The sequence below is a fragment of the Geotrypetes seraphini genome, chromosome 6 (genome assembly GCF_902459505.1).
Source record: "Geotrypetes seraphini chromosome 6, aGeoSer1.1, whole genome shotgun sequence".
Taxonomy (NCBI): domain Eukaryota; kingdom Metazoa; phylum Chordata; class Amphibia; order Gymnophiona; family Dermophiidae; genus Geotrypetes; species Geotrypetes seraphini.
In genome coordinates this window covers 38,686,911-38,712,858 of record NC_047089.1, presented here as the reverse complement: position 1 = coordinate 38,712,858, position 25,948 = coordinate 38,686,911, and the positions used below count along the sequence as shown (strand labels likewise).

Sequence of the window (25,948 nt, the reverse complement as noted above, 5' to 3'; positions counted from 1 at the left end):
AGCTTATAGGGCCAGAAACAGAGGACAGAGAGATGATGGCCAGAAACAGGGGATAGAGATAGTGGGCGATAGTCTGAAGGGAGAGAAGTTGGACCTGAGGTAGTGTGGAGGAAGAGGGAAAGAGATACTTGAAGGAAGAACTGTTGGGAAGAGAAAAGGAGAAATGGTGGACCTGGGGAAGGCAGGCAGGAGGAGAGATGGGATGGGGGCAGTTGGAAAGAGAAAAGGAGAGAAGTTGGATTTGGGGATGGAAGAGAGGGAGAAATGTTAGGCCTGTGGATGGAAGGCATAGAGATGCAGCATCTCTCTTTTTTTCCCCCTCCATTTCATTGTTCAGCATCAAGGGGGGAGGGAAGAAGAAAACCAGAAAAGAGAGGGAGCAAAATGTTGGACCATGGGGATAGAGGAGCAGAGATGGACCCATAGGAGGGCAGGAGGGAAGAGAGCTGGGATAAGAAGATGCTAGGAGATGGAAAGAAAAGGACAGGGAATTATAGCCTGACCAGAGGAGAGAAGGAGGGGGATTCTTAAAGTGGTGAGCCATGTGGATGAGGTCAAAAGGGAGATGACAAGATAATGGAGAGATCAGTGAGTACAGTGGTAGAAATGTGGTAATGGGGATTAGATAGCAGGAAATAGGAGCCTGGAAAAGGAGTGAGATGGGAAATGAGAGAGTTAGGAACCGAGAGAAGATGGAGAATTAAGAGGTAGCTGAACATTTAAAAAGAAGAATGGTGAGAAAGAAGGCAAGATTTGAGTGGACAGAGGCAAAAAAGAAAAAAAGTTAAGAAAACAGAAAAGGAAAAATCAATACGTTGGAGACAGGCATAAGAAGGAAATGGAACGAGAGAAGAGGAGAAAAAAATGGACAGCAGACACTGGAAAGAGAATTAGTTGAAGACAGACAAAAAGCAGAAAGAGAAACTGGGACCAAGATGATGGAAAAACAAAACATCCAGACAACAAGGTAGAAAAAATTGTTTTATTTTGAATTTATTAACTAGAAAATGTTAGCTGTGGGATATGTGCATCACAATTATTTTTGTATTCAGTGGCGTAGTCATATACAGCTGATTTGGGGGAGGGATTGGAGCCCATAATTAGTGGATGGGCAACAAAGTTTCTCCCTGCCTGAGTGCTACTTATAAATATACTTGAGCTAGTGGGGATTCCCAAGCCCTGCCAACTGAAGACATCTTCCTCCAGTTTTGCAACCCAAAATCTCCAAGCTTTGCAGCCAATTGCAATATCCTCAAGCTGCCACTGCTTTCATGCATGTATAAATGCCAAGGGGGGGGCAGGGAGGAGGGAAGGCAGCCACTCTGCAATGCTGCTGCCAGCTGCAGAACTTGGGAAGTTGGAGGGAGAGGAGGTGGCTGTCAGTTGGTGAGGCTTGGGAATCCCTACTAGCTACAGCAGGGGAGATATTCATTTTGAGGAAGTCTAAGCTCAAAGTGAGAGGCCCAAAAAAGCAGTAATATTTACCCCGATTAAATGATCCTCCACGTGTGCTGCTGACAGCTGATTCAGCATCCTCGCTCTGATGAAGCTCACCTCTGAAGAGGCTAACCGTAGCTTTAATATAAGTGAATGGGAGAACCAGGAGAGCGCATCTCTACTCATCAGAGTGGGGATGCATAAGCCTGTGGCTGCTCCCACTTTCAGCGATGCACATGGAGGATCACTCAGTCAGGGTCAGCATTACTACTTTTTTGTGTTCCTCTCCACAGGGTCCCTTTAACGAAGGTTTATTATTAGATACGTACATCTTCTATATTAGTGATTGCAAATTTGGGACCTGCTCAACCTTTTTTTGCTCATTGGGTAGTGTTAGTGTTTGTGGATAGAGGTTTTTATTATGCTTATTGTTTCCATTGTTAAGAATATTTTGAAAAAATTACAACTCAAGGTCCGAGAACATTGACTTTGTGCAGTCTCGTTTGTTTGGATTTGCTCTTTAGTAATTTTGTAAAACATGTCTTGAAGAATTGGTCATGCTTAAAAATATAAAAATGTCAACCAAACAGTATGTATGTTCACAAGTATTCCCAGCAAACACTTCTCTTACATGACAACACAGAGACAGATTCCAACAACTGTATAAAAGGGAAACATCATATCAAAAGTATAAAGCATAACAGAAAGCAATTTATATTTTATAAAGCCTAATATATAACCTACCCTTTTATGAAGCCGTGTTAGGCTTTATCGGCTACAGTAGTATTAGTTCCAATGCTCATAGAATTCCTATAAGCGTCAGAGCTAATACGGCCATGGCCGGCGATAAAAAAAAAAGCCTAAAGTGGCTTCACAAAAGGGGGGTTAAATTAGCAGACTACATATATACGTACAGGGCCTTTACAGGGGGTAGGTACCAAGTACTGATACCTTTTCCCACTGCATGTTAAGATTAGCCCATTGTCCCTCAATATTAACGGAAGAGTGCATGTACTGCATACTAATGCTGCCTTTTCAGTAAATCAAACAAAATAGCCGTCAGGAGGTTAATCATTGGAATTCACAACCCAATTCCAATAAATTTATGTGATGTGAACCCTCAGTGTGAGGTTTCTGAGCTCTGAAGGGCAGGTCACCAAGGGAGACAGTTATCAATGGGAAATTCTACCATTATATATATATATATATATATATATAATAATAATAAAATGTTAAGCGCGCATGCGCACTCTCGCCGCGTGTTCCCTGAGATCTTATCTGTCGGGATGTGGCCACAAGAGTGCGCATGTGTGCCAGACTAGCCTCCCTGCCCTCCACCTTGCGCCATTGAAAGGATTCCGAGGAAGGCGGCGATGGTGAGGGGAGCCGCCGTGACAAATTCAAAATTAAATCGGCACCACACTCGCACCAGGCAGGGATCGACAGAGGAGCCGCGGCGTCTGCCGCCGCTGCACCTTTTCAAACCCTACTCAGCACTTCCGCCATCATTGGTAAGTTTTTAAAGTCTGGAAAAGCCGTCGGCCGTGAAGTTTGCATGCGGCATACTTCACAGCCGATGGCTTTTCAAACCCCCCCAGCACCGCCGCCGCTGTACCTTTTAAAACCCTCCCTCCCCCCAGCACTTCCGCCATCGTTGGTAAGTTTGTTTGTTTTTTTTTTAAACCTGGTGGTCCAGCGGCAGCTTTGTTGTTAAGGCCTGGCTTCTTCGGACAGCAGCAGCATTTAAAATTCGCTGCTGATGCTGGCTTCAGCCCTTCCTCTCTGGCGGGTCCTGCCTACTTCCTATTTTCACGAAGACAGGACCCGCCAGAGAGGAAGAACTGAAGCCGGCAACAGCAATTAATTGTGAATGCTGCTGCCGCCCAATGAAGTTCAAGGAGGAAAGGGAGCAGAGGGGGAGAGAATGGTAGGGCATGGAGGTAAGGAGGAAGGTATGCCAGACCAAGGGAAAAGGAAGGGGGAAAGGAAGGAGTAAAGGCCATATGGAACAGAGAGAGAGAGAGAGGGCGGACACTGGATGGAAAAAGAAGAGAGGGCAGTGAATGGAAGGGGCAAGACAGAGGGTGAACAGTAGATAAAAGGGTTAGAGAGAGGGAGACAGACACTGAATGGAAGTGTGGGGGAGAGGAGGGACAGCTACTGAATGACAGGGGGGGGCAGACGTTGGAAAGAAGTGGGGAGGAGAAAGAAAAAAGGGCACATGTGAGGGAAGAGGATAGAGTTAGAAATAAAGATAGACAGACAGGAGGCCAGGGAGAAACACAGGCAGAAAGAATGACAGACAGCGTCCAAGGAGAGAGAGACAAATTAAAAAAAACAAAACCAGACAGACAGATATCTACTCTAGCACCCGTTAATGTAACGGGCTAACACACACAGAAAAAAAAACACACTTACAGCAGGCAAAGAGACAAACACCAAAACAAACACAGACAAAGAGATCATAGGGAAGTGGGAGAGAGAGGAAAATGCTGCACAGGGAAGTGGGTTGGGAGGGAAATGCTGCAGCACAGGGAAATGGAGGGGGAGGGAATGCTGATGTAGCTACTGCACAGGGAAGTGGAGGGAGGGGGGAGATAAATGCTGCTGCATAGGGGGCAGGGAGAGAGACAGATAGAAAGAAAGACAGATAGTGGGAGGGAGGGAGACAGAAAGAGACAGGGGCAGGGAGAGAGACAGAAAGAAAGAAAGACAGCGGCAGAGAGAGACAGAAATAAAGAAAGACAGACAAACATATATTCTAGCACCCGTTAATGTAACGGGCTTAAAAACTAATATATATATACTTTTAGAATCAAAATTAGTACTTAAAATTACATGTGTAAGTCTAAACATTTTTGGTGGCTCCTGAAACTCTCTTTGCAGCCCTTTACATAAAAAAGGTTGGAGACCACTGGCATAGAGGGTAAGGGAAAAGGTAGGGAATGTGAACTTGTATACCACCTTTTTGTCGTTTTGGTATTTCAAAGCTGACATTTTAAAGATGAATTTTTTATTTTTCCAACTTTTTCTGAAACTCTAAGAAAAGTTTTGTCACCTGCTTGACCAGGGGAGAGGCTAAGCTTTACACTGCCACCCTTCCCAGCTGCACCAAGTGGCACGTGGCGCAAAAACACTCCTGAAACGCCTTTTGAAAGAAAAAAAAAAAAAGATCACTAAAAATCCAAGATGGCCACCGCTGGGAAATTTGCACCATAATCACGATATTTTCCACACGTAGCAAAGTTTTTTAAAAATGCCGATTTTAGGATTTTTCAGGTGGGGGGAACAAAGGGGGGCATGCAGAAATCTTGAAACTCCCACTTTTCAGATCCATTTCCCTAACTGCCTCATGCTGGGAATGGCTCTGCAAAGCTAATCTTTGGGTTACCAGTCAGACCCCCATGCCTAGCTGCACCGTCACCCCTGCGGACCAATGGATGCACACCGGTACGGGCAGAGGCAAGAAGATGCAGCCGGCTCCCTGCGAGACACCGCCGAGCCTCCTCAGGGCACCCAACAGCCTGCGCTCAACCCCTGCTTAACAGTAGGTGAGACAACTTCAGGGACGGCCCTGAATGCCAAAGAAACTAAGCAGGCTGGCTAACAGGTACCCAACTGGGATTGGCCCGTCAGCTACAAACAGAAGTCTGTGTGTTCTCAATGCAGGCAAAGCAAAAGAAACGTGCTGAGAACAAGAATCCAAAGAAAAAATATAGAAGTAGTGTAGTGTAGTGGGGAGTGCATGAAAAATGGAAGAGTATACAATTCAAGTATATTTAATATACTGCATATAAAACAAAGTTGTCTACACGGTTCACAAAAGCGATATATTAAGATGAAATAATGAGGAAAACATAAAGCAATTGGGATTACAAAGGGGCATAATAACTAAGCATCATCCTTCAGGCCTTGAGAGTAGCATCACACACTTTTATTCTCATGCACAAAAATTGAAAATAATCATATTTCAACAGACTGCATGAATTGCAAAGCAGGGAAAATCATTACCATCATAATCTGTTTCAATATGGCCACACAAGTCTGGGTAAGTTAACCATTGCTTTTGCACAATACTGTTACATGATCAGTTCTCCAAACAAAGACAGCAGAAGATATATGTGTAGATGGATTTAATTATTCAGTTTCCCTAAGTAGTAGATGAATGCTTTAATGGCATGCCCCAGAGGCTAATCTCTGCTCTTGCATTTTACAGGTTTCTATGACAACCCTAACAAAAGTGAGCAAGATTCTGCCCAACCTAATACACTATTCTATTCTAGGTAACAGAATTTGACTGAAATTGAAATTTCAGCAAATTAAGATTACTGCTGCGAGTCGTACAGTATGTATAAAGATTGGTATGAGACTCACTAATTCCCATAAACAGTAATGGTCACGTTCTTGGGACGTTATACCTATACAATAAAACTTGCACCATTGGTTTGGACATCACGCTTGCCTTTTTTCTTGTGTTTTGCACTTTCGCTAAGGCAAGTTTCCTCTCACGCTCTCTTTTTTTCAAGTTCTTACAGAACAATGATTCCTTTCAGGTGACAAGTTTCAAAACAAACTTATCTATCAGAGAATGACACGGTGATAAAATTCCATGTATTTCTTTAGTGTCTATCTCAACCTCAGTCCTTCTACACCAGCATTCTTCAATGCAAGGCTTGAGGGTCAGTGGTTGGGCCCAGTCATACTCTGATTCTTCCCTCTCTCCTTAAAGAATGACATGGGGATGGTTTCCCGCGGTTATCCGCAGGGACGGTGATGAATTTTATCACCGTGTCATTCTCTATTATCCACCACAACTACCTGAAATAATTAAGAACTTCTAGATCCACAAACTATCAAGCTATCTATCAAGCTGTCCCTTCACCTCCAGTCTCAAAAAGGCAGTGGGGAGGGGGATGGGATTTTATATATCACCTTTTAGTAATTCACACAGAAGAAGGCTGTAAGCCCCTATTCTACCAGAGAATTACCACTGATGGCAAACCAGTAGAATACTGCACTACAAAATGCTCATTATTAAACTCAACTTGCTACCAACTCTGCCAGTACAAAATGGACTTTATGGTTTTGGTTTGACTGCTTTTCTGTTCACCAATATGAGATTTTACATAAAAACTATCCAACCAAACTATACAAAGGTCTATTATCACCAATTTTTAAAGTTATAATGAAAGAGTTCTTCCCTCAAACAATATCCACCCACTCCCAACACTTCATTCAAACCCCAAATCATTTTATTGCTTACTGAATATAATGGAGGACCTGGAGCCTTCCATGAGTTCAACAATCGTGTTTCAGACTCCCCTCCTAGACCCCCCCCTCTAATCCCCTTCCATCCACAGGCAGTTGGGTCAACTATTGAGGACCCTCTGTCTATATCTCCCAAAGTATTAAGAATCAAACTACATCCCTGTAGATGGAAGGCCTGAATATAAGACTCCCATAGGGACCAAAATAGCTTTCTCCTTTTAAAGATAGATTTAACATCATGGACCTCCAAGGTTGTTAATTCACGGAACTTATTGCACCAGCCCCATTAGCACAGCAGAGTGTCCTGAACTCAAAATACACTTCTTCTCAGGTATACAAGACTTGGTGGTGATCAACTCTATTACATGTTAAATGCACATGTACAGCACTGCATACACTTTTCAGCACTTTAGAAATTATAACTAGTAGTAATTTCTGGATATAGCCAGTCTCTTCTTAATTTGGAAATCACATTGAACTCCTACTGGAGTATGTTAACAATTCATAAATATTAATACAATGTAATGTAATTTGTGATAAGTGGAACAGTATATCAAATTGTTTAAACATTAAATCTATAATTCCCCTGACCAAGTATCCCGCATAATTCCACTTACCCAGTAAAAAGCCCAGGAGGGACGATGATATAGTGCATCCCATCAAGCGTCCCATAGTGAACATAACTCCAAAAGACATGTAATAAAGTATCCTCTGTTTCCTTGCATTTAATACAAAGATATGTAGAAGCACACCCAGCTTTTACCAGCTTAGGCCTGTGAAAAATATGACACTCACATAGCAGGGAGGGGGGCACGAATTTGGGACACAGAAGGAAGGGAGGGGGCATGAACTTAGACACAAGGGAGGGAGGAAGGGGGCACTAACTTGGGACATAGGAGGGAGAGAGGGAGGAAATAGAAAGGGAGACTTGTTGGGCATGAGTGTGTGAGTTTAAGGGAAAGAGACAATGCATATGGGGGGAAAGGAAATTTGGACATAGAAAGAGGAATGAGGTAAAGATGCATGGGAAACAGAAAGATGAGAGGGAGAAATGTTGGATATGGTGGTGGAGATACAAGAGGGGATGCAAGAGGGAGGAATATTAGACATAGTGATGGAGGGAGAAATGTGGCATGGGGCTTGTGGGCAATGGTGAAAAATGCTGCACATGATCTGGGGGATGAGAGAGGGAGAAATGTTGCCAATAGGGGTGGAGGAGCGAGGAAGAAAAGTTGGACCCATGGAGGGACAGCGAGATATTGGTTGGGGAAGGGAATGAGGTCTGGAGGAGAGAAAGCATGCAGAAGGCAGAAAGAAAGACATATTGGATGCACAGTCAGAACAGGAAGTGCAACCAGAGACTCATGAAATCACCAGACAACAAAGGTAGGAAAAATGATTTTTTTTCAATTTAGTGATCGAAATGTGACAGTTTTGAGAATTTATATCTGCTGTCTATGTTTTGCACTATATTTGTCTATTTTTCTATAGTAGTTACTGAGATGACATTGCATATTTTAAAGTCATCTGCCTTGATCTCTTTGAAAAAAAAAACCCCAAATAAAAATAATTAACATTTTCTCTGCATACAGTATGTTTTGTGTTTTTCTTAATTTTGTGTTTGCCATTATATATTAATAAGATTATATTGTTTGTATGTGAAAAATGAATGGAAGAAAATGCATTACAATTAGTATTATTATAATGGAGGTGGGATATAGGGCAGAGCTTGGGCGGGGGTACTTGGTTGATATTTGTTAGACTTAGGGGGTACTTGGCTTGAAGAAGTTGAGAAACACTGCTTTATCTGATGCCCATGAGGCACCTATCTTTAGAAAATCACTTCAAGCATTTTTTTGGCAAGTCTTCCCCGATGTAAAGTTTTGACAGCATACTCAGATGTAATGCAGTTTTGCATGTTTTTTTTAATAGGAAATTCCAATATAGTATATGGTTTTGTATATGTTTATTTCTAATTATACGAAATGAACATCCAATTTGCCAGAAAATTATATAAAAATAATCTACATTGTTTTTTGATCTTAGTGTATACTGATATTGCTTTTATTATTATGTATTGTTTTAAGCTGCTATAGTACAGAAACTGTATTGGTATCATTGATTAACCATCTCAATGGCCTATGTAGCTTAGGCACTAGTGCCATGATTCTTCAGTTGGACTTGAGCAGTGCCTTTGATTTGTTAGATCACGACATACTGTTGGGCTGCTTGAACTCAATTGGAATCATGGGAAATGTTCAGAAATGGTTTAAGGGCTTCCTACAAAATAGATCCTATCAAGTTTATAGTGCAGGTAAATATTCTTCTTTATGGACTAACTCCTGTAGAGTTCCTCAGGGTTCTCCATTATCGCCAACATAGTTTAACATTTATCTTGTTCCCTTGGCTAATCTATTACAAAGTTTGAATCTTATTTTCTATATTTATGCTGACGATATCACTATATTAATACCGATGAAATCTTTTTCTTCTGAACTGAAAATTTTAATTTAATCTCAAACATCCTGGCAAAAATTGAACAATGGAGGATGGAGTTTAAACTTAAACTCAATCCTGAAAAAACAAGGATTTTTCTAGCTAGTCCCAATAACAAGCTCACAGAGCCCACTATCCAACTCAATGGCCAAAACTTTGAAATAGCTAATAAAATTAAAATCTTGGGTATAACACTAGACCGATATTTATCCCTAGAGAATCACACTGATCAAATGATTTTAAAATGTTCCGTGACTTTGTGGAAACTTAGAACTATCAAATAGTTTTTTTGATTCAGCTTCCTTTAGGATATTAATACAATCTACCATTTTATCCACCCTAGATTATTGTAATATCATCTATTTGGGGTCATGTAAGAAAACACTCACCAGGCTGCATCTAATCTAGAATGCAGCAGTACGGTTGATTTTTGGCTTGAAAAGGTATGATCATGCGCGTCCTTTCTATTCACAACTTCACCTTTTGAGGCCAAAGTCATCTTTAAGTTTGATTGCATTTGCTTTAAAGCGTTGTTTGGCTTAACTCCAGCATACCTATCCTCTCAATTCAAATTATACATGTCGAGTAAAAATACAAGAAATTCTTCCATGTTCATGTACCCCACTCCAAAAGCTTGGAAAATGAATTCATGGATGAGTTCTTTGATTATTCAAACACAGTCTTATTATCTATTTAGAACGTCGATGAAAACTTATTTGTTTGAAAGATTTGTACGCTGATTTTATTGTTGTATTTTACTGATTTTGTATTTTTTCACTGAAATGTTACAGTCCTCTTGATGTTAACCGCCCAGAACTACTGGTTGGGCGGTATACAAAAAAATAAAATTATTATTATTATTATTTAATTGGAGATGGTATGGGCTATAAATATTTTTAAATAAATTGTCCGAGACAGAAAAGGAAAGTAGATTTAAAACCAATAATTCTCTGAGTTATTCTTGCTTTCTTCTATTCTTAGCCACAATTCTACATCCATTCTGATTTCTGAAGCAACATGAAATGTCATAAAAGCTGAGGACAGATCTCTTAATTACTTCTCACTCTGTCTCTGTAGGGATATAAAGTGCCTTTTACACACTCACCACCACTCATTAAATCCAGTTTCAAAAACTTTCCTTGTCCTCACTTACCTATGATTAATATTTTTGTGTGTGTGTGTTTAAGGTTTCACTAATTGGACAATATAACTCTTACCTCTATGAATTCTATTTCTTGGCACATTTCATAGACATTGCAAAACATTTTGTGACACTTCTGCATGAAAACAGCTATACATAACAAAACTAGCATTGAATTAAATCATCTAATTGGGCAGGCTTTTTTTATCCATTTGTCTAAGGTCCATAAAGAAATAAAATGCAAATATCGTTTCATGGCTCAGTGGTACAAAAAAAAGTATTCAATATTACATTATATGTGAATAAAGAGCATTAATACAATAAAGCAAAATGTGTGGGAGTTCTTAAATAATGGATTAGCATAAAGGATAGAGAAGGCTCACAAAGGAACTAGGCTGAAGAAGAAATGCCAAATTCCTTTTCCAAGAATACAGTACATAAGCTAAGGAACTCATGAGGCTATCAAGTCAAATTGGAAGCCCATCGCTCTTTTCCCAGTTCGGGGTGACCAATAGGTCAGTCTTCATATCTTTCAACTTGCATGGTTTGACTTTAAAACCGTGGTTCTTAACCCAGTCCTCGGGAGTCAGGACACACCTAGCCGCTCTAAATTACTGTTTTTAGGGTGTTTTTAGGGCTCCGACAGGGGTGTGGGGGGGGAACCCCCCACTTTACTTAATAGACATCGCGCCAGCGTTATGGGGGGTTTGGGGGGTTGTAACCCTCCACATTTTACTGTAAACTGAACTTTTTCCCTAAAAACAGGGAAAAAGTTCAGTTTACAGTAAAATGTGGGGGGTTACAACCCCCCACAACGCGGCGCGATGTCTATTAAGTAAAGTGGGGGATTCCCCCCACGCCCCCCCCCCCGTCAGAGCCCTAAAAACAGTAATTTAGAGCGGCGCACACCTCTGCGCTGCGCTCAATTGTCTGGGCGCGCCTTTGTCCCGGCACTGTGTGGCACAGGGGTTATTTATAGCTACAGCCTCAGCACTCAGAGTTTATGTTACATGAGTACAGAGGAGGAAATTCTTGCTCCAGTAGTAGCCATAGATAGTAAGGTGAGGATGAGTGGTTCTGAAGGCTAACTGGAGGGGGAAGCAGGAGGATGGCTGGCTTGTGGGCATAAGAATGTGGGTAGGGTTGGAAATAGTGCCGTTGAGTAGGTTCATTCAGGAGTAAATGGTGACACATTATATAGAAGATATCACAGATGCTTGGTTTTGCTTTTCTCAAAACTGTGAATTTGGGTCTGCAGAGATAACATGCTTCTTCACCGCAAAAATGTTATAAAATATACAGAGTTGAGAAAAAAGATCTTAGCCCCATTGTTCCTTTGCAAATCGATGCATACAGAATCAACCCCTTACCTCAAGTGCTAAGCTTATATATCTGCACAAGGAGCTAAGTGTGGGGAGGGAGGGGCATGCAGTAAATAAAATAAATAAAAGATACCTTTTAAGCAGAATACTCCACAAGTCTTGGAATCTTTGTGTGTATAGTCTGAGATTTATCATATTCTCTCCTTGGAGAAGAATGCCTATAATAGCAACAGGCCGTAAGAGAGACCCAGTTTGGGAATATTTTAATGAAGTTCATTTATCTATATTCCTTTTTTAGGCAGTACTGAGTGGCAGTGAATACAATGAGAAACCCATGATTTAAATCAAGTCTTTCTGATTAGTGATTTAAATTGAATCCACCCTTGGTAGCAACCAAATATTTTTTTTAGGCATCAGGATAAAAACATGGACCTCCTAACTTATTCCTGCTTTTATATTAGTGTCTACATTTTCTCATTTTAATATTTATTAGGGCTACACATTAATTAATAATGATGAATTGCAATTAAAATTTTTAATCACATAAAGCGTCCCCCCCCTCACATTTCCTTCTATACTTATACAGAGGCAAATATAGACAGCAGAAGTAAATTCTCACAACTGACATATTATATTTCTAGACCACAAAACTTCACGGATCAATGCGATTCACAAAAGATAGAAAACTGGACATTCCCAGTGAACTACAGAGTAAACATTAAACAATTCAATTCTCTAAAAATTTTACAAACAAGAATGATTTCAATAACTTTCTGTAATGTAAATAAGAACAAGACCTTCTAAATAGAGAATAAATCATTTTTGTTGCCTGGTGATTTTAAAGATGTAACAAAATGATTAGAAAAATAAAATTAAAAATTTTAATTGCAATTAACTGATGTGCAGTCCTAATATTTATATATTTTCTCTCATTCTTTACTTTACTTTTAGTCATCCTTTTCTCTCTCTCCTTCCAACTCCCTCTGTACACTCCTCGCCAGTCTCTTCTCCCAGCTCATCCCTCTTCTGATCTTTATCAATTTTGTTTTTTCCACACCTCCCCTGCCAAGCCCCAATAGCAGTGACATCTTGGCCTACCCTACAAAGGCTGGAGCAGCAATAACTTTGCCCATGCCTGCAATGACAGCTACTGTCAGCCCTGAGGTAGCATAATACCACAAATTCAAGATACCCAGGTATATTTTTCTAATCCTAGGCCTAGTCATCCGTCAGGCATAATCGAAAGTTTGACGGGATGTCCAATCCCTCCTGCCGGACACCCCCCACCCCCCGAATGATCGCGGCAGGAGGGGTGCCTAGTCCCCCCTGCCGGACATCCCCCCTGAATGATTGCAGCAGGAGGGATGTCCTGTCCCCCCTGCCGGACATCCCCCTGAATGATTGTGGAAGAAGGGATGCCCAGTCCCTCCTGCCGGACACCCCCCCACCTGAATGATTGTGGCAGGAGGGATGCCAAGTCCCTCCTTATGGGCACCCGCCGCAACCCCCAATAGTTCTCCAGAAGGAAAGATACCCAATCTCTCCTCCTGGACACACACCTCCACCCCAAAAAAGCTTTGCCAGCAGGAGGGATGCCTAGTCCCTCCTACCAGATACCCCCACCCCCCCAAAGGTAGCCCACCTGGACCCCCCAAGGCCACCCCCACCAGGACCCCCCCAAAAAAACTTTTTTTAGATGGCCAGCCAGGCGGATCCATCCATACATTTTGGACAATTTTTTCAAGAATTGTCATTTCCCTGCTGCCTACTCTGGATGCTTAAAGCCTTGGGCCAAAAACTAACTTAGATGGGGATTTTTTTTATCATACCTATCCATGTTTAAATTTTCAGTTTATTTTCTTTATTAAGAATTTATCAATGTTTAAAAATATATTTTAAAAATGTTTAAAGATCAACTGAGTAGTCAGTTCCATTTCGATTAGTTTCTCACATTTTTTATTTACATTACTAAAAAAAAAAAAAAAAAAAATCAACTAATCAACTTCTGAATCAACAGACTTCCATAATAATTCAAGTAATGCATGATTCTAATGCGCTAATGAATTACCATTTTATCAGCTCTAGAGAGTACTGTATATGAAATGCTTTAAGCATTTGTTTATTGGAATAGCCAGCAGGCTAGGAAAAAAAAAAGTCAATTTAAAAGAAATATGGACGATAAGACAATGAAGGGACTAGTAGTCTGTTAAGCTATAAAAGTAATCTGTTTTTAAGTAGTTTATCAGGTCAAGAGAATAAGTGCTCTGCAGTTTATGAGAGACAAGAAAATGGCCATTAAATTATAATCAAGCTTGCTCTAGTTTGTTTGGGCAGGCCTTGTAATTTAAAAAAATGTTTTGTTATTATGTTTCACTTCATGCAATCACAATGTCAGCAAAAACAATTCTAGCATGCTGTACATTGCATTGTTGTAGGTTAGGTCTAATAAAAATGTAGTCACCCAAGGTGTTCTATCATCCAAACACTCTTAATCAATTAAGCTCAACCACTATAAACATCCATAACACTGCACAACAAAGTTTTTGCTTCCTGAACACTGCTGGGTGTTTCTTATAGAATTTTGGGTGCTGATCATGAATATTACATCAAAAATTACCCATCATGTACCATTTCAGAGAAATCTTCAATTTTGTCGTGATTTTTTCTTATATTTGGATGCAAACAATTTTTTCTCCCATAAGTGTCTTATCAACAACGGTTTGTGCCGCCTGGGTATGTCCATGCATAAAATCTAGCCAGGTTGGAAGCTGTTTTATGGAAGATGACATCCTGGGCATGTCTGGGCAGGTCTGAACAAGCTTGCGCTGTCTCACCATGCTATAATGGTGGCTTCCATACACCGATCCTGCTCATTTGGTTAATATAGATAGTCCGTGTGTGTATATAGTATCAGTATAGTAAAGTATAGTAGTATAGTAGCTGTAGCAATATAACAGTAAGTAAGCTTGATGCTATAGACGTTTTGGTGTCGGGCAATATGTCTCGTCGGTGTCGTAACAGCCGCGACACATTCTGCTATATCTGTGGGGAATATACACTTACGCCTCAGAGACGTTCGATGACTGCCCTTGTAAAGAAAGCCTATCATCTGTATTTTGGCTGCAAAATAGGTGATCAAGACAAGCAATGGGCGCCTCACATTTGCTGTGCGACATGTGCTGTTAGTCTGAGAGCCTGGCTCAGAGGTACTCGAAAGACGATGCCATTTGCTGTTCCGATGATATGGCGAGAACAGAAAGACCATGTGACGGACTGTTATTTCTGTTTGACTAATGTGTCTGGTTTCTCTGCCAAAAACAAGAAGTCAATTGAATATCCTAATCTGCCTTCAGCAATGAGACCCATGCCACATGATGACAGTCTTCCAGTTCCGAAACCACCAGAGGATTGGACCTTAGACGAACCAGATGAAGAAACTGCAGTGCAGGGTTCTAACAGTGACATTGACCCGGATTTTGAACCATCCTCATCAGGCGATCCACATCTGATAACACAGTCCGAATTGAACGATTTGGTCAGAGATTTGGGTCTGTCAAAAGCAAAAGCTGAGCTGCTAGGTTCGAGACTGCAGGAATGGTGTTTGCTATCACCAGGTACGAAAATTTCTGTGTTTCGAGACCGGCATCATGATATAACCAAATTTTTTGCACAAGTCGACAGTCTCTGTTTCTGTTGTGACATTGAAGGATTGTTCTCGGTCTTTGGTTGTGATCACAACCCGGAAGAGTGGCGTCTTTTCATTGATTCGTCAATGTTAAGCCTGAAAGCTGTTCTGTTGCACAATGGCAACGTTTATCCTTCAGTACCTGTTGGCTATGCAGCACATATGAAAGAAACATATGAGAATATGGAAATGTTACTAAAGTATGTCCAGTATACCAGGTATAACTGGAATATCTGTGGAGACCTCAAAGTCGTTGCTCTGTTACTAGGACTGCAGCTTGGCTATACAAAGTACTGCTGTTTCATCTGCGAATGGGACAGCCGAGACAGAGAGTCGCACTATTCTAGAAAGAACTGGCCACTCCGTAAAAAGTTAGTTCCAGGACAGAAAAATGTAGCACATGAATCGCTTGTTGACCCGACAAAGATATTTTTGCCTCCTCTTCACATTAAACTGGGACTCATGAAGAATTTTGTGAAAGCAATGAACAAGGAAGGGGAAGGTTTTCGTTATTTAAGACAGATGTTCCCAAGAATAACTGATGCCAAGATCAAAGAGGGTATTTTTGTTGGCCCCCAGATCAGACATATTATGAGTGACAAGCGATTTGAAGATCTGTTAGTTGGGCCGGAAAAAAATTGGCTGGAAAGCCTTGAAAGACGTTGTTGACAATTTTCTGGGCAATTACAGAGCCCCAAACTACATTCAGCTGGTAGACAAACTTCTCAAAGCATACAAGAGAATGAAGTGCAATATGTCACTCAAGATTCATTTCCTCCATTCACACTTGGACTTCTTCCCCGCAAATCTCGGTGCTGTGAGTGACGAGCACGGTGAAAGGTTTCATCAAGACATAGCTACGATGGAGAAACGATACCAGGGCAATTGGAATCCGTCAATGCTTGCCGACTATTGTTGGATGCTACAACGTGATGCACCAGACACTGAATATAAAAGAAACTCGGGAGCAAAACACTTTTAATTCTGTTTCATTTAGTCGCTTGTGCGAAACGTAAACTTGACTATATATTTTATTGTCAGTAAACATAAAAATGTCTATTTCTCATAGTTCTTACGTGATGCAGTAAAACCAAAACCATATTTGAGCATACCAAGTTGGTACCTGTCATAATCACCAAAAACTTTTCAGGAATCAAGACTTAACCAAAAAATTGTTGTGCAGTGTAACCAGAAATTCTGGAATTAAAAGGGGTTGCGGCTTTATTTTTAACCAAACTTAGGTTGCATTAGTAACATTCCCCTTTAAACATCCCCCCACAGCCCTGGTTCATTAGCAGCAGCGGTGGACGGTCAGTAGCGACATTGTTCTGAACGGGCTGCTCACGGCCTGCCCCACCAGGGCCTTCCTTCTGCCACGTCATTGATGACATGGCAGAGGGAAGCCCTAGTAGGGCAGGCCGCAAGTGGTCCATTCAGAGTGATGCCGTTGCTGACCGTCCACTGCTGCAGCCACTTTAGTTATATCAGGTCTTACAGTGAGAGAGTCGGTGGGGTACTGCTGCACAGGAGGGAGGGATGGAAAACTACTACACAGTGGCATGGGAGGGACAGAAAGCTGCTACACAAGGGACTGGGTGGGATTGGAGGAAAGATGGTGCTCAGGGGAATGGAAGGGGAGGAAATATCCTGCCAATGGGGATAGAGAGAAGAGAGGAAGAATTGTTGGGGTGGAGGAGAGGAAGGGAGAGAAGAGGTAGAAAGGAGGGAGAGGGAGAATCCTGCATATGGTGGAGGAGAAAGAGACATGATTGGAGAAGAGAGATGGAGAAAAGTTGGACATAGGGTGGAGGGCAGGGAGAGATGGCATGGGGAGAGAGAACGAAACGTTACATATCATAATGAAAGGGAAGAAGGGAAAAATGCTGCATGGAGAGGAATAGAGAGGTTTGACCCAGGGCACAAGGCAGTGGGAGAAAGAGAGAGATGGTAGACAGTGTGAAAGAAACAAATGTTGGATATTGCAGTGGAAGGTAGAAAAAAAAAAATTATTTTCTATTTTTTGATTACAATGTGTCAGATTTGAAATGTGTATCCTGCCAGAGCTGGTGTTAGACAGCGAGTGTGAGCTAGGACCTAACAAAGAGGAAAATTCTTTAAATTTTGTTTACACTACAGCGCCAGCATGGGATTGGAGAAGGAAAGGGGGGTGGGAAGGGTTAAAAGGCTACAAAATAAACTCACCAGGACATTTGAAAAAAAACAACAACAAAAAAAAAAATCCACCAGATTGGGCATGAAAAATGAATTGAATCAAAAAATAACACAGCAGAAAAGTAACGCAGCAGAGTGAAATCCCCGACAGACAAGGCCAAGCAGCCTGTTTAGAGTGCTGCCGGTCTGACGCTGCTTCGGATGAAGGTAGGGCTCGCTCGTGGTCGGAGGGGAGGGAAGTATGGAGGGTCAGCAGGGATTCAGCTGCGCAGTGGGAGGAGGGGGACGCCGGGTTGAACAGTTGCCAGCAAATCCCGGGACTTGGGCTTATTTTGGGGGTAGGGCTTATATTAAGATCTACCCCAAAAATGATGTTAGGGCTTATTTTCGGGATAGGGCTTATTTTCGGGGAAACACGGTAGTACCAGTTTTTATAGCTCCACATAAAAAGGGCAGATATGAAAAACAGTCTTCAGGAAATGATACATCATAAAAATAAGATTAAAATCAACAAGGGTGGGGTAGGATAAGAAAAAGTCAAAATTAAAAAGCAGCCACTAAGAAGGCATTTTTAGGCAGTGCTGAATATGGATGGAGAGAGAGCATGATAAATTAAAAATTAATAATAAATGTAATATACTTTATAAACAGAAATATATAATCAAGGCAGTCTATAACATAAAAACATATTCATTCTAAAAAAGAAACAAAGGCAATAAATAAACTAGCCATGACAACACAAGACACATCAACTCAGAAAGGTTTTTCTAGGCACGTGGAAAAGCTGGCTGGAAAGCAAGGAGTCAGTAGTTGGCGATGAAGAAGGGCGGAATGCAAAATGGATCCTTGCCTGGGGGGAGGGGCTTGCACTGTTGTAATCGTGTGGTGGTGGGCTTGGGCTGATTTGACGGGTGGGGGTATTGTGCAGTCACTGTTGCAGTGTGTAGGGTTTGGCACTGCAACATCTGCAGTCTAAAATCATCACATAAAGACTGCTGTCTATATGGCACAATGTTTTTGATATCTGCATTTGTAAAATGGGTAGCAGACCACTACTTTCACTTTGAGCTTGCAGTCTTAGCGCAGATATTATCGTTGCAATTAAACCCCTGAAGAAGACATTTGTGTCGAAATACGGATCGTGTTGGGTCCACATGTTTCTAGTGGTTCAGGTCCTAGATGTTTTTATGTGGATTATTTGGCTTAAAGCCTTCATCTTGGACATCAACTCTCCACAAGCCTTTTGCTTTTTGTAAAATGGGTAGCAGACCACCACCGAGACATTCACGGTATATCAACACCTCAGTTAAATGCATCTGTGCTATCAGCGCTTGTGACAACTAGTGCATGGTATTGAGCCCTTGTAACAAACTGTCACCGCAAACCACAGCACTTTCATTGATATCAGGTATTGGTAGCAGGTTTAACTCTGAAACTTGATTTCAGGGGCCATGAATGTGCACTTCCCTTTTGAAATAAGGAATACATCCCACCCTAGTTCTGCCCTCCACATGGCCAAAGCTCACCCAAACAGTACCTCTTTGCTAGACAATTTAGACATTTAAATCCTGGCTTCCTGAAATCAGGTTATAGATTATGTGCCAGGATTCAAATATCTAAATCATAAATGACCCTTCTAAGATAAGCACCTACACCACTGTATGTCTTGACAAACATTAGAGAAAATAAATAATGCTGCTGAATTCTGAATAGATTTTGGAGCCATGGGTATAGTGGGAGACTAATGAACAAACTGAACACCCTATATATGGTCACTAAAGGAAATGATTGGATTAGAAACTGATTGAGTGAAAGAACTCAGGCCCAGATTCTCAAAACTTTAACGCCGTCGCTAAACTGTTTTCCGGTGGTTTAGCCTGTACGCAGTTTAGCGGCGGATTATCAAAACGGATTATCTCTGTCTTTAGTGAGGTTTCTAGCAATCTCCGACACTGACATGCAAATGATCTCTTCAACATTGAAATGAGCCCTCCAGTGGATTCTTAAAAAATGCCGAGCCATTTTCAAAAAGCGGCATCGGCTTTTGGCGACAAAAATAAGCGACTAGTCCAGGGGTGCCGATCAGTGTCAGAGACTGCTAGAAAGCCCCTGTGTTGTGATGCAGCAGGAGAGATGCCCATTCTCTCCGCTGCATCACAACACCCCTTCCCTGCAGCAGAGGCGGCAAACACCCCCCACACAGCAGGAGAGATGCCCACACTCTCCCACTGCCCTAAAATCACATAAATACGAAGAGTTCTAGCGCTGACTCAATCCCTCCATTCATTCTAAAATGTTTCTTCTTGTGCTTTGGTCCTTTCATACATAAACTCATTACTAACAGTTTGGAAACAGGGACCTTTCCGAAAACATGGAAACAGTCACTCATTCATCCAATCTTAAAAGACCTAAAGGCAAATCACAATGACTGTTCAAATTTCTGTCCAATCGCCAACATCCCATTTTTAGCAAAATTAACAGAGAAGGTGGTATTTAATCAAATATCAGAATTTGTTGAGAAAACTAGGGCGCTGCATCCAAATCAGACCGGCTTTCGCCAGAACCATTCAACAGAACATTCCATGATTGTTTTGACATCTTCCATTATTTATTTCCTCGACCACCACCAATCGGTTCTCCCCATATCCTTTGACATATCTGCAGCTTTCGATACTATAGACCAGGGCTGCCCAAGTCCGGTCCTCAAGATCTACTGGCAGGCCAGGTTTTCAGGAAATCCACAATGAAAATGAAAATGAGAGATTTGCATACCAAGAAGGCAGTGTAGGCAAATCTCTCTCATGCACATTTGTTGTGGATATCCTGAAAACCTGGCCTGCCAACAGATCTCGAGGACCGGACTTGGGCAGCCCTACTAGAGACCATCATCTTTTATTAAACAGACTCATGTGCATAGGAATCAGTGAACAAGTTTTGCAAAGGTTTCGCTCCTACTTTTCCGAATGATCTTCATAGGTCATTTTCAATAACTCAACCTCAAAATCATTCTCAACTAATTACAGTACTCTCCAGGGCTCAATATTATCTTCCTTACTGTTTAACATCTTCATGGCTCCATTGTTAACAGTCAATCAATCGGGTTCCCAGTTTTTGCCTATGTGGATGACCTACAGCTTCTACATCCATTAAATTCAAATTCAGTCGAAGAGATCTCCAGCATCAACTAGAAATTATCCAAAATATGCAAATGGTTGAATGAAAACAAACTGTCTCTGAACGACACTAAGACAAAAATCATGCTTCTCCCCTGGAAAGATGGACTAAAGCTCAGTTCACCAATTAGTACCAAAGAAACTCCACTACAAGAGGCCGGTAAGATTAAAATCTTAGGTGTCATCTCTGATCAAAAACTCAATTACCATGAACAAATTAGTGCAGTAGTAAAAAGTAGTTTTCACAGATTGCGGATGATTAGATCATTAGCAAATTTTCTCAATCCATCTTCTTTGAATATCCTAATACATTCGTTGGTAATATCAAAATTGGACTATTGCAACAAGGGAATCACGCTAAAAGAATTAAGACGGCTGCAAATAATTCAAAATACTGCAATAAAAATTATCACTAAAAACAGAAAATTTGACCATGCAACCCCTCTCTTACAGAAAGCTCACTGGCTACCCTAACACACAGAATCACACACGAAATAGCCTTACTAACTTTCAAAGTCCTAACAGTAAAGCCCCACTATTTTTAGAAAGACTTCTTATCCCTTACACTCCAAGAACTTTAAAGATCAGAAGACAAAAATCTACTTTCTGTTCCATCGCTAAGATTCATTAACACATGGCGGGACACTATCTTTTATTTTATTTATAGTCCGCATATCCTACAATTCTATGCGGATTACAAATTATTCAAGTACTCAAGCATTTTTCCCTATCTGCCCTGGCGGGCTCACATTCTATCTAATGTACCTGGGGCACTGAGGGTTTTAATCAAATTTTTAATTAAACTTGACTGGCCATCATAAAAAAGCACCGCTTTCAGTGATGGGGTGGCCTATTAGGTGGTTATGTACAGGCAGCTGCCCTGCCACTCTGTTAGTGACAATCCTGCCTAATGGGATGTTTATCCCTGCTGTTAAATATAAAAATGAATCCTAGCCAAAATGTTCCTCTATACTGAATTGCTGCATTGAAAAACCCTAGGTGGGTTTAAATTTAAAAATGTTTCAATAAAACCAGATCAGTGTTGTAATTCTTTCTTTCCCATCGAAGCAGACTATTGATGTAGAGCAACAAACTCGTCTCAGCTTAATCAACTCTTCTCTCTCAGAAACTAATCTTTGTAGACACCACAGTTCGCCCCAATGAAAATAGCAAACTCCCAAATTACAGGCTGTTAATGTTCCCGTGATTAAAAAGAAAAACTTCTACTACATATAAAGATAAATCCATGTTTGTGTCTGGCATTTGAGAATATAAAATACTGATTGAGAACGTACTTAAATACTTTTCAAACTTGGATTAACTATGTAAGAAGCCAATATTCATATTGAGAGGAAAAAAAAACCCAAAACAAGGAAAGTTAGTTTGCAAAGTGTAAAATTATTAGCCAAGGACTTACCAGAGAAGAATGCACTTCAGATTCCAAGCCAAAAACATCCCTCCGTTTCACTGTAAGAAAATCAAGGTCTCGACTGTCATCCTCCTCATTATCTTCATCGAGGAACTGCAGTGGCAGAGCTGGCTCTTTCCAAGCCTCATTTCTCTCAGAAAGCGCACGGCCTTCAGATTCTTCCTCTAGCTTATCATCACTGTCTTCACCGAGTTGTCTAGTTTCTTTCTCTGTCCCATCTTTTCCCTTTTGGAGAACAGGTTTCTTCTCACTGAAATGAGCTCTGAATGTCTCCAGCTCATCATCACTAACTGAAGGACCTGCATCACCACCCTGTCCCAAAAAGCCTGGCACAGCATCCTCTTCCTTTCCACCATCAGTTGACAAACCCTGTTTCCAGGTTTTCTGAAGAAATCTTATACGGGGTGGCACAGCGAGACCCAAGGAACTAGAGATAAAAGAAAAAGGGCAGAAGAAAACAGTAAAGTAGAAACAAGACCATTACCAATTCAAAACAAGTGAATTGCACAAGTTAAACTTAAGGAATTTTAAAATAATGCCTTTTCTAATAATTTCAGTCATTTCATAAAAATGATAATACCAGAAACTGTTGCTATCTACTAACCCATAGGATGCAAAAACAGTAACACACTGACTAGGTTGAAGGGAGCACTAAAATCTAAAAAATTATTGTGGTTAGATGTGATTAAGTCACAATTTTACTTTCAGACTCCAGTTTAACATTAGCTCTAAGTTCAAACTGGCTCATTCAAATACTGTACTTAGTAATGCTGCTAACCTCATATATAGAAAGATTAGGTTCTTAACTCAATGATCTTCTCTCTTATAGATGTGTCTACTGGTCCTGAACTATAGGGTCTTGTATCTGAACCAGCAAGCTGCTTGCAGAAAACTGTCAATCATGTTTTCAACTCCACCTCCTTCCCAGGGAGCTGTTCCTGCCCCCTCAGTTTGTACAGAAGCAATCAAGTACACTGTAATGAAAGACATAACTGGAAAGAGGGAAACAAGAAGGAATCCCTGATAGTACAATTCTGTTCTGCTCTGTAACAAACATTACCAATAAACATTATAACATTCAAACAGCTGTTATAAAAATAGATACAAAAACTTGTGCAACCTACACTAAACTTATATAGAGCTTGTAGCTACTTACATGTCCCACTATCTAGCAGAGACTCGAAGCAGACTATACCCTGCCTGGATTCTCTACAAGGAGAATTGTCCAAGCAGTTGGTAATGGAATCCACGCGAGATGGGGCCCTAGTGGACTTAGTACTTACAAATGGTGAAAGTGTTTCTGATGTTACAGTGAGTGATTATCTGGCATCCAGTGATCACTGCTTGGTGTAGTTTAATATTAAGATGAGTATAGAGGGGGCTCATTCAAAAGTAAAGGTTCTAGACTTTTTAAAAGCTAACTTTGTTCAGATGGGGGATTTCATCAAGGAATTGTTGTTTGGATGGGAAGAAGTAGGAAAGTAGTGAGCAAAACTGAAAGGAGCTACTATAAAGGCAACAAACCATTTTGTAAGGAAAGTAAATAAAAGTAAGAGGAAAAGAAGGCCACTTTGGTTCTCAAAAGTAGTAGCTGAAAAGGTGAGGAAAAAGAGATTAGCTTTCATAAACTACAAAAGACTGCATAAAGAGGAAGACAGGCTAAAATATCTGGAAAATTAAGAGAATCTGGTCGGGTAGTCAGGAAAGCAAAGACACAATTGGAAGAAAAAATAGCCAACACAGTAAAACAGGGGAGGGGGAGGCAGACGGGATACATGTCTTAGGTATATTAGTGATAGAAAAAAATGCAAAAGTGATATTGTAAGACTCAAAAGTGAAGGGGAGAAATATACAGAAGCTAATAAAGATAAGGCTGAATTGCTTTACAAATATTTATTCTGTGCTCACAGCTGAAGTGCCGGGAGCAGAATCGCAGAAGACAAATACAAATAGTGATAGAGGTGTGGTAGACTCTGATCAATTTTCAGAGGATTGTGTTTGTGAGAAGCTAGCTAAACTGAAGGTGAACAAAGTAATGGGGCTGATAGCATACATCCAAGGGTACTGAAGGAACTTAGGGAAGTTCTGGCGGCTCCACTGGCTCACCTTTTCAATGCTTCTCTAGAATCGGGAGTGGTACCGGAGGACTGGAGAAGGGCAAATGTGGTCCCTAGCCATAAAAGTGGAAGTAAGGAAGAAGTAGGGAACTACAGGCCAGAAAGTCTGTCTTCTATGTAAGTAAATTAATGGAAACACTTTTAAAATGGAGAATAGTGAAATTTCTGGAATCCAGTCAATTAAAGGACCTGAGGCAACATGGATTCACAAGAAGAAGGTCTTATCAGAGAAATCTGATCAATTTCTTTGAATAGAGGGGGGAGCAACTAGATGTGATGTATTTAGATATTAGCAAAACCTTTGATGGGCCCCAAACTGACAGACTGGGTCAGGAACTGGTTGAGTGGAAGGCGACAGAGGGTAGTTGTCAACGGAGATATCTCTGAAGAAAGGGATGTTACCAGTGATGTACCTCAAAGTTCAGGTCTTAGGCCTGTTCTTTTTAACATTTTTGTAAGCAATATTGCTGAAGGGCTATCAGTTTAAGATTTGCCTCTTTGTGAATGATACCAAAATCTGCAATAGAGTAGACACCTCCGATGGTGTGAACAACATAAGGAAGGACCTAGTGAAGCTGGAAGAATGGTCTGAAATTTGGCAGCAAAGATTTAATGCTAAAAAAATGTAAGGTCATGTATTTGGGCTGCAAAAACCTGATTGGGTTTAGAACTTTTGTGCATGACAGAAGAGCGGGACTTGGGAGTGATTGTATGTGATGATTTTAAGGTGGCCAAACAGATCGAAAAGGTGATGCCAAAAGCTAGAAGGATGCCAGGGTGCACAGGGAGAGGTATGGCCTGCATGAAAAAGGAGGTATTAATTTCTCTGATAAGACTGGTGAGACCTCATTTAGAATATTGTGTACAATTCTGGAGCCCGCACCTTCAAAATAATGTAAATATTCCTGGATATTCAGTGTGGGCCCATATCCAGATATCAGTGCTGAATATCTGGCTATGATGTAACCACTGGCAATTATCTGGATACTGGTTGATACATTGTATATATTCAGGGGTTATATCTTGGTAGGCACAGCTCCAGATAGCGGAGCTTCAGAAAGTTGAGAATTTTCATGTTATTGCCTTAATTTTACCCAGTACCCTACCACACTTGACTAAAAGGGCCCCTAAGTTTACTCAGCTCAGGGCAATACTCTACCGTACCTTACCTTAGTTAAAAAAGAAAAGGTAAATTTCAAAAGTTATCAATGTCCGGGTATCAAAAGGAAAGTTTGAGGGGAATGACAGCCATTTTCTATACTTTTGAGGCACAGGCAATTAAGAAAGAATATGTATTATCCAGAAATTTAAAAAAATTATTACATAGGGCTCTTGTTTTTGTTGCCCCCACTGGACAGATTCTTCAGATTAGTGGGGCCAACAAAAACAAGAGGGCATTCAAAAAAATTGAAAGGAGACAGATTCAGAACAAATGCTAGGAAGTTCTTCTTCACTCAGAGGGTGGTGGACACCTGGAATGCTTCCAGAGGAGGTGGTAGGGCAGAGTACGATTTTGGGATTCAAAATGGGATTGGATGATTTCCTGAAAGAAAAGGGGATTGAAGGGTACAAATAGAGGGTTACTATACAGGATATTAAATGATTAGGGAATAAAATGTTTTAGGTAAAAGATCACTTACAGGTCATGGACCTGGGGGGGCCACCGCAGGAGCAGACTGCTGGGCATGATAGACCCATGGTCTGACTT

At 40.9% G+C, this 25,948-nt stretch overlaps 1 protein-coding gene across 1 annotated transcript in view; it reads right to left on the bottom strand.

Annotated features, from left to right (window-relative positions):
• The window catches only part of DDX10 (DEAD-box helicase 10), a 306,374-nt gene that overhangs the window by 193,958 nt on the left and 86,468 nt on the right, over positions 1 to 25,948 (bottom strand). Inside the window, exon 13 of the mRNA XM_033948773.1 lies at positions 22,112 to 22,550. Coding sequence (XP_033804664.1) covers positions 22,112 to 22,550 — 439 coding nt within the window. The remainder of the gene's footprint in view (positions 1 to 22,111; positions 22,551 to 25,948) is intronic.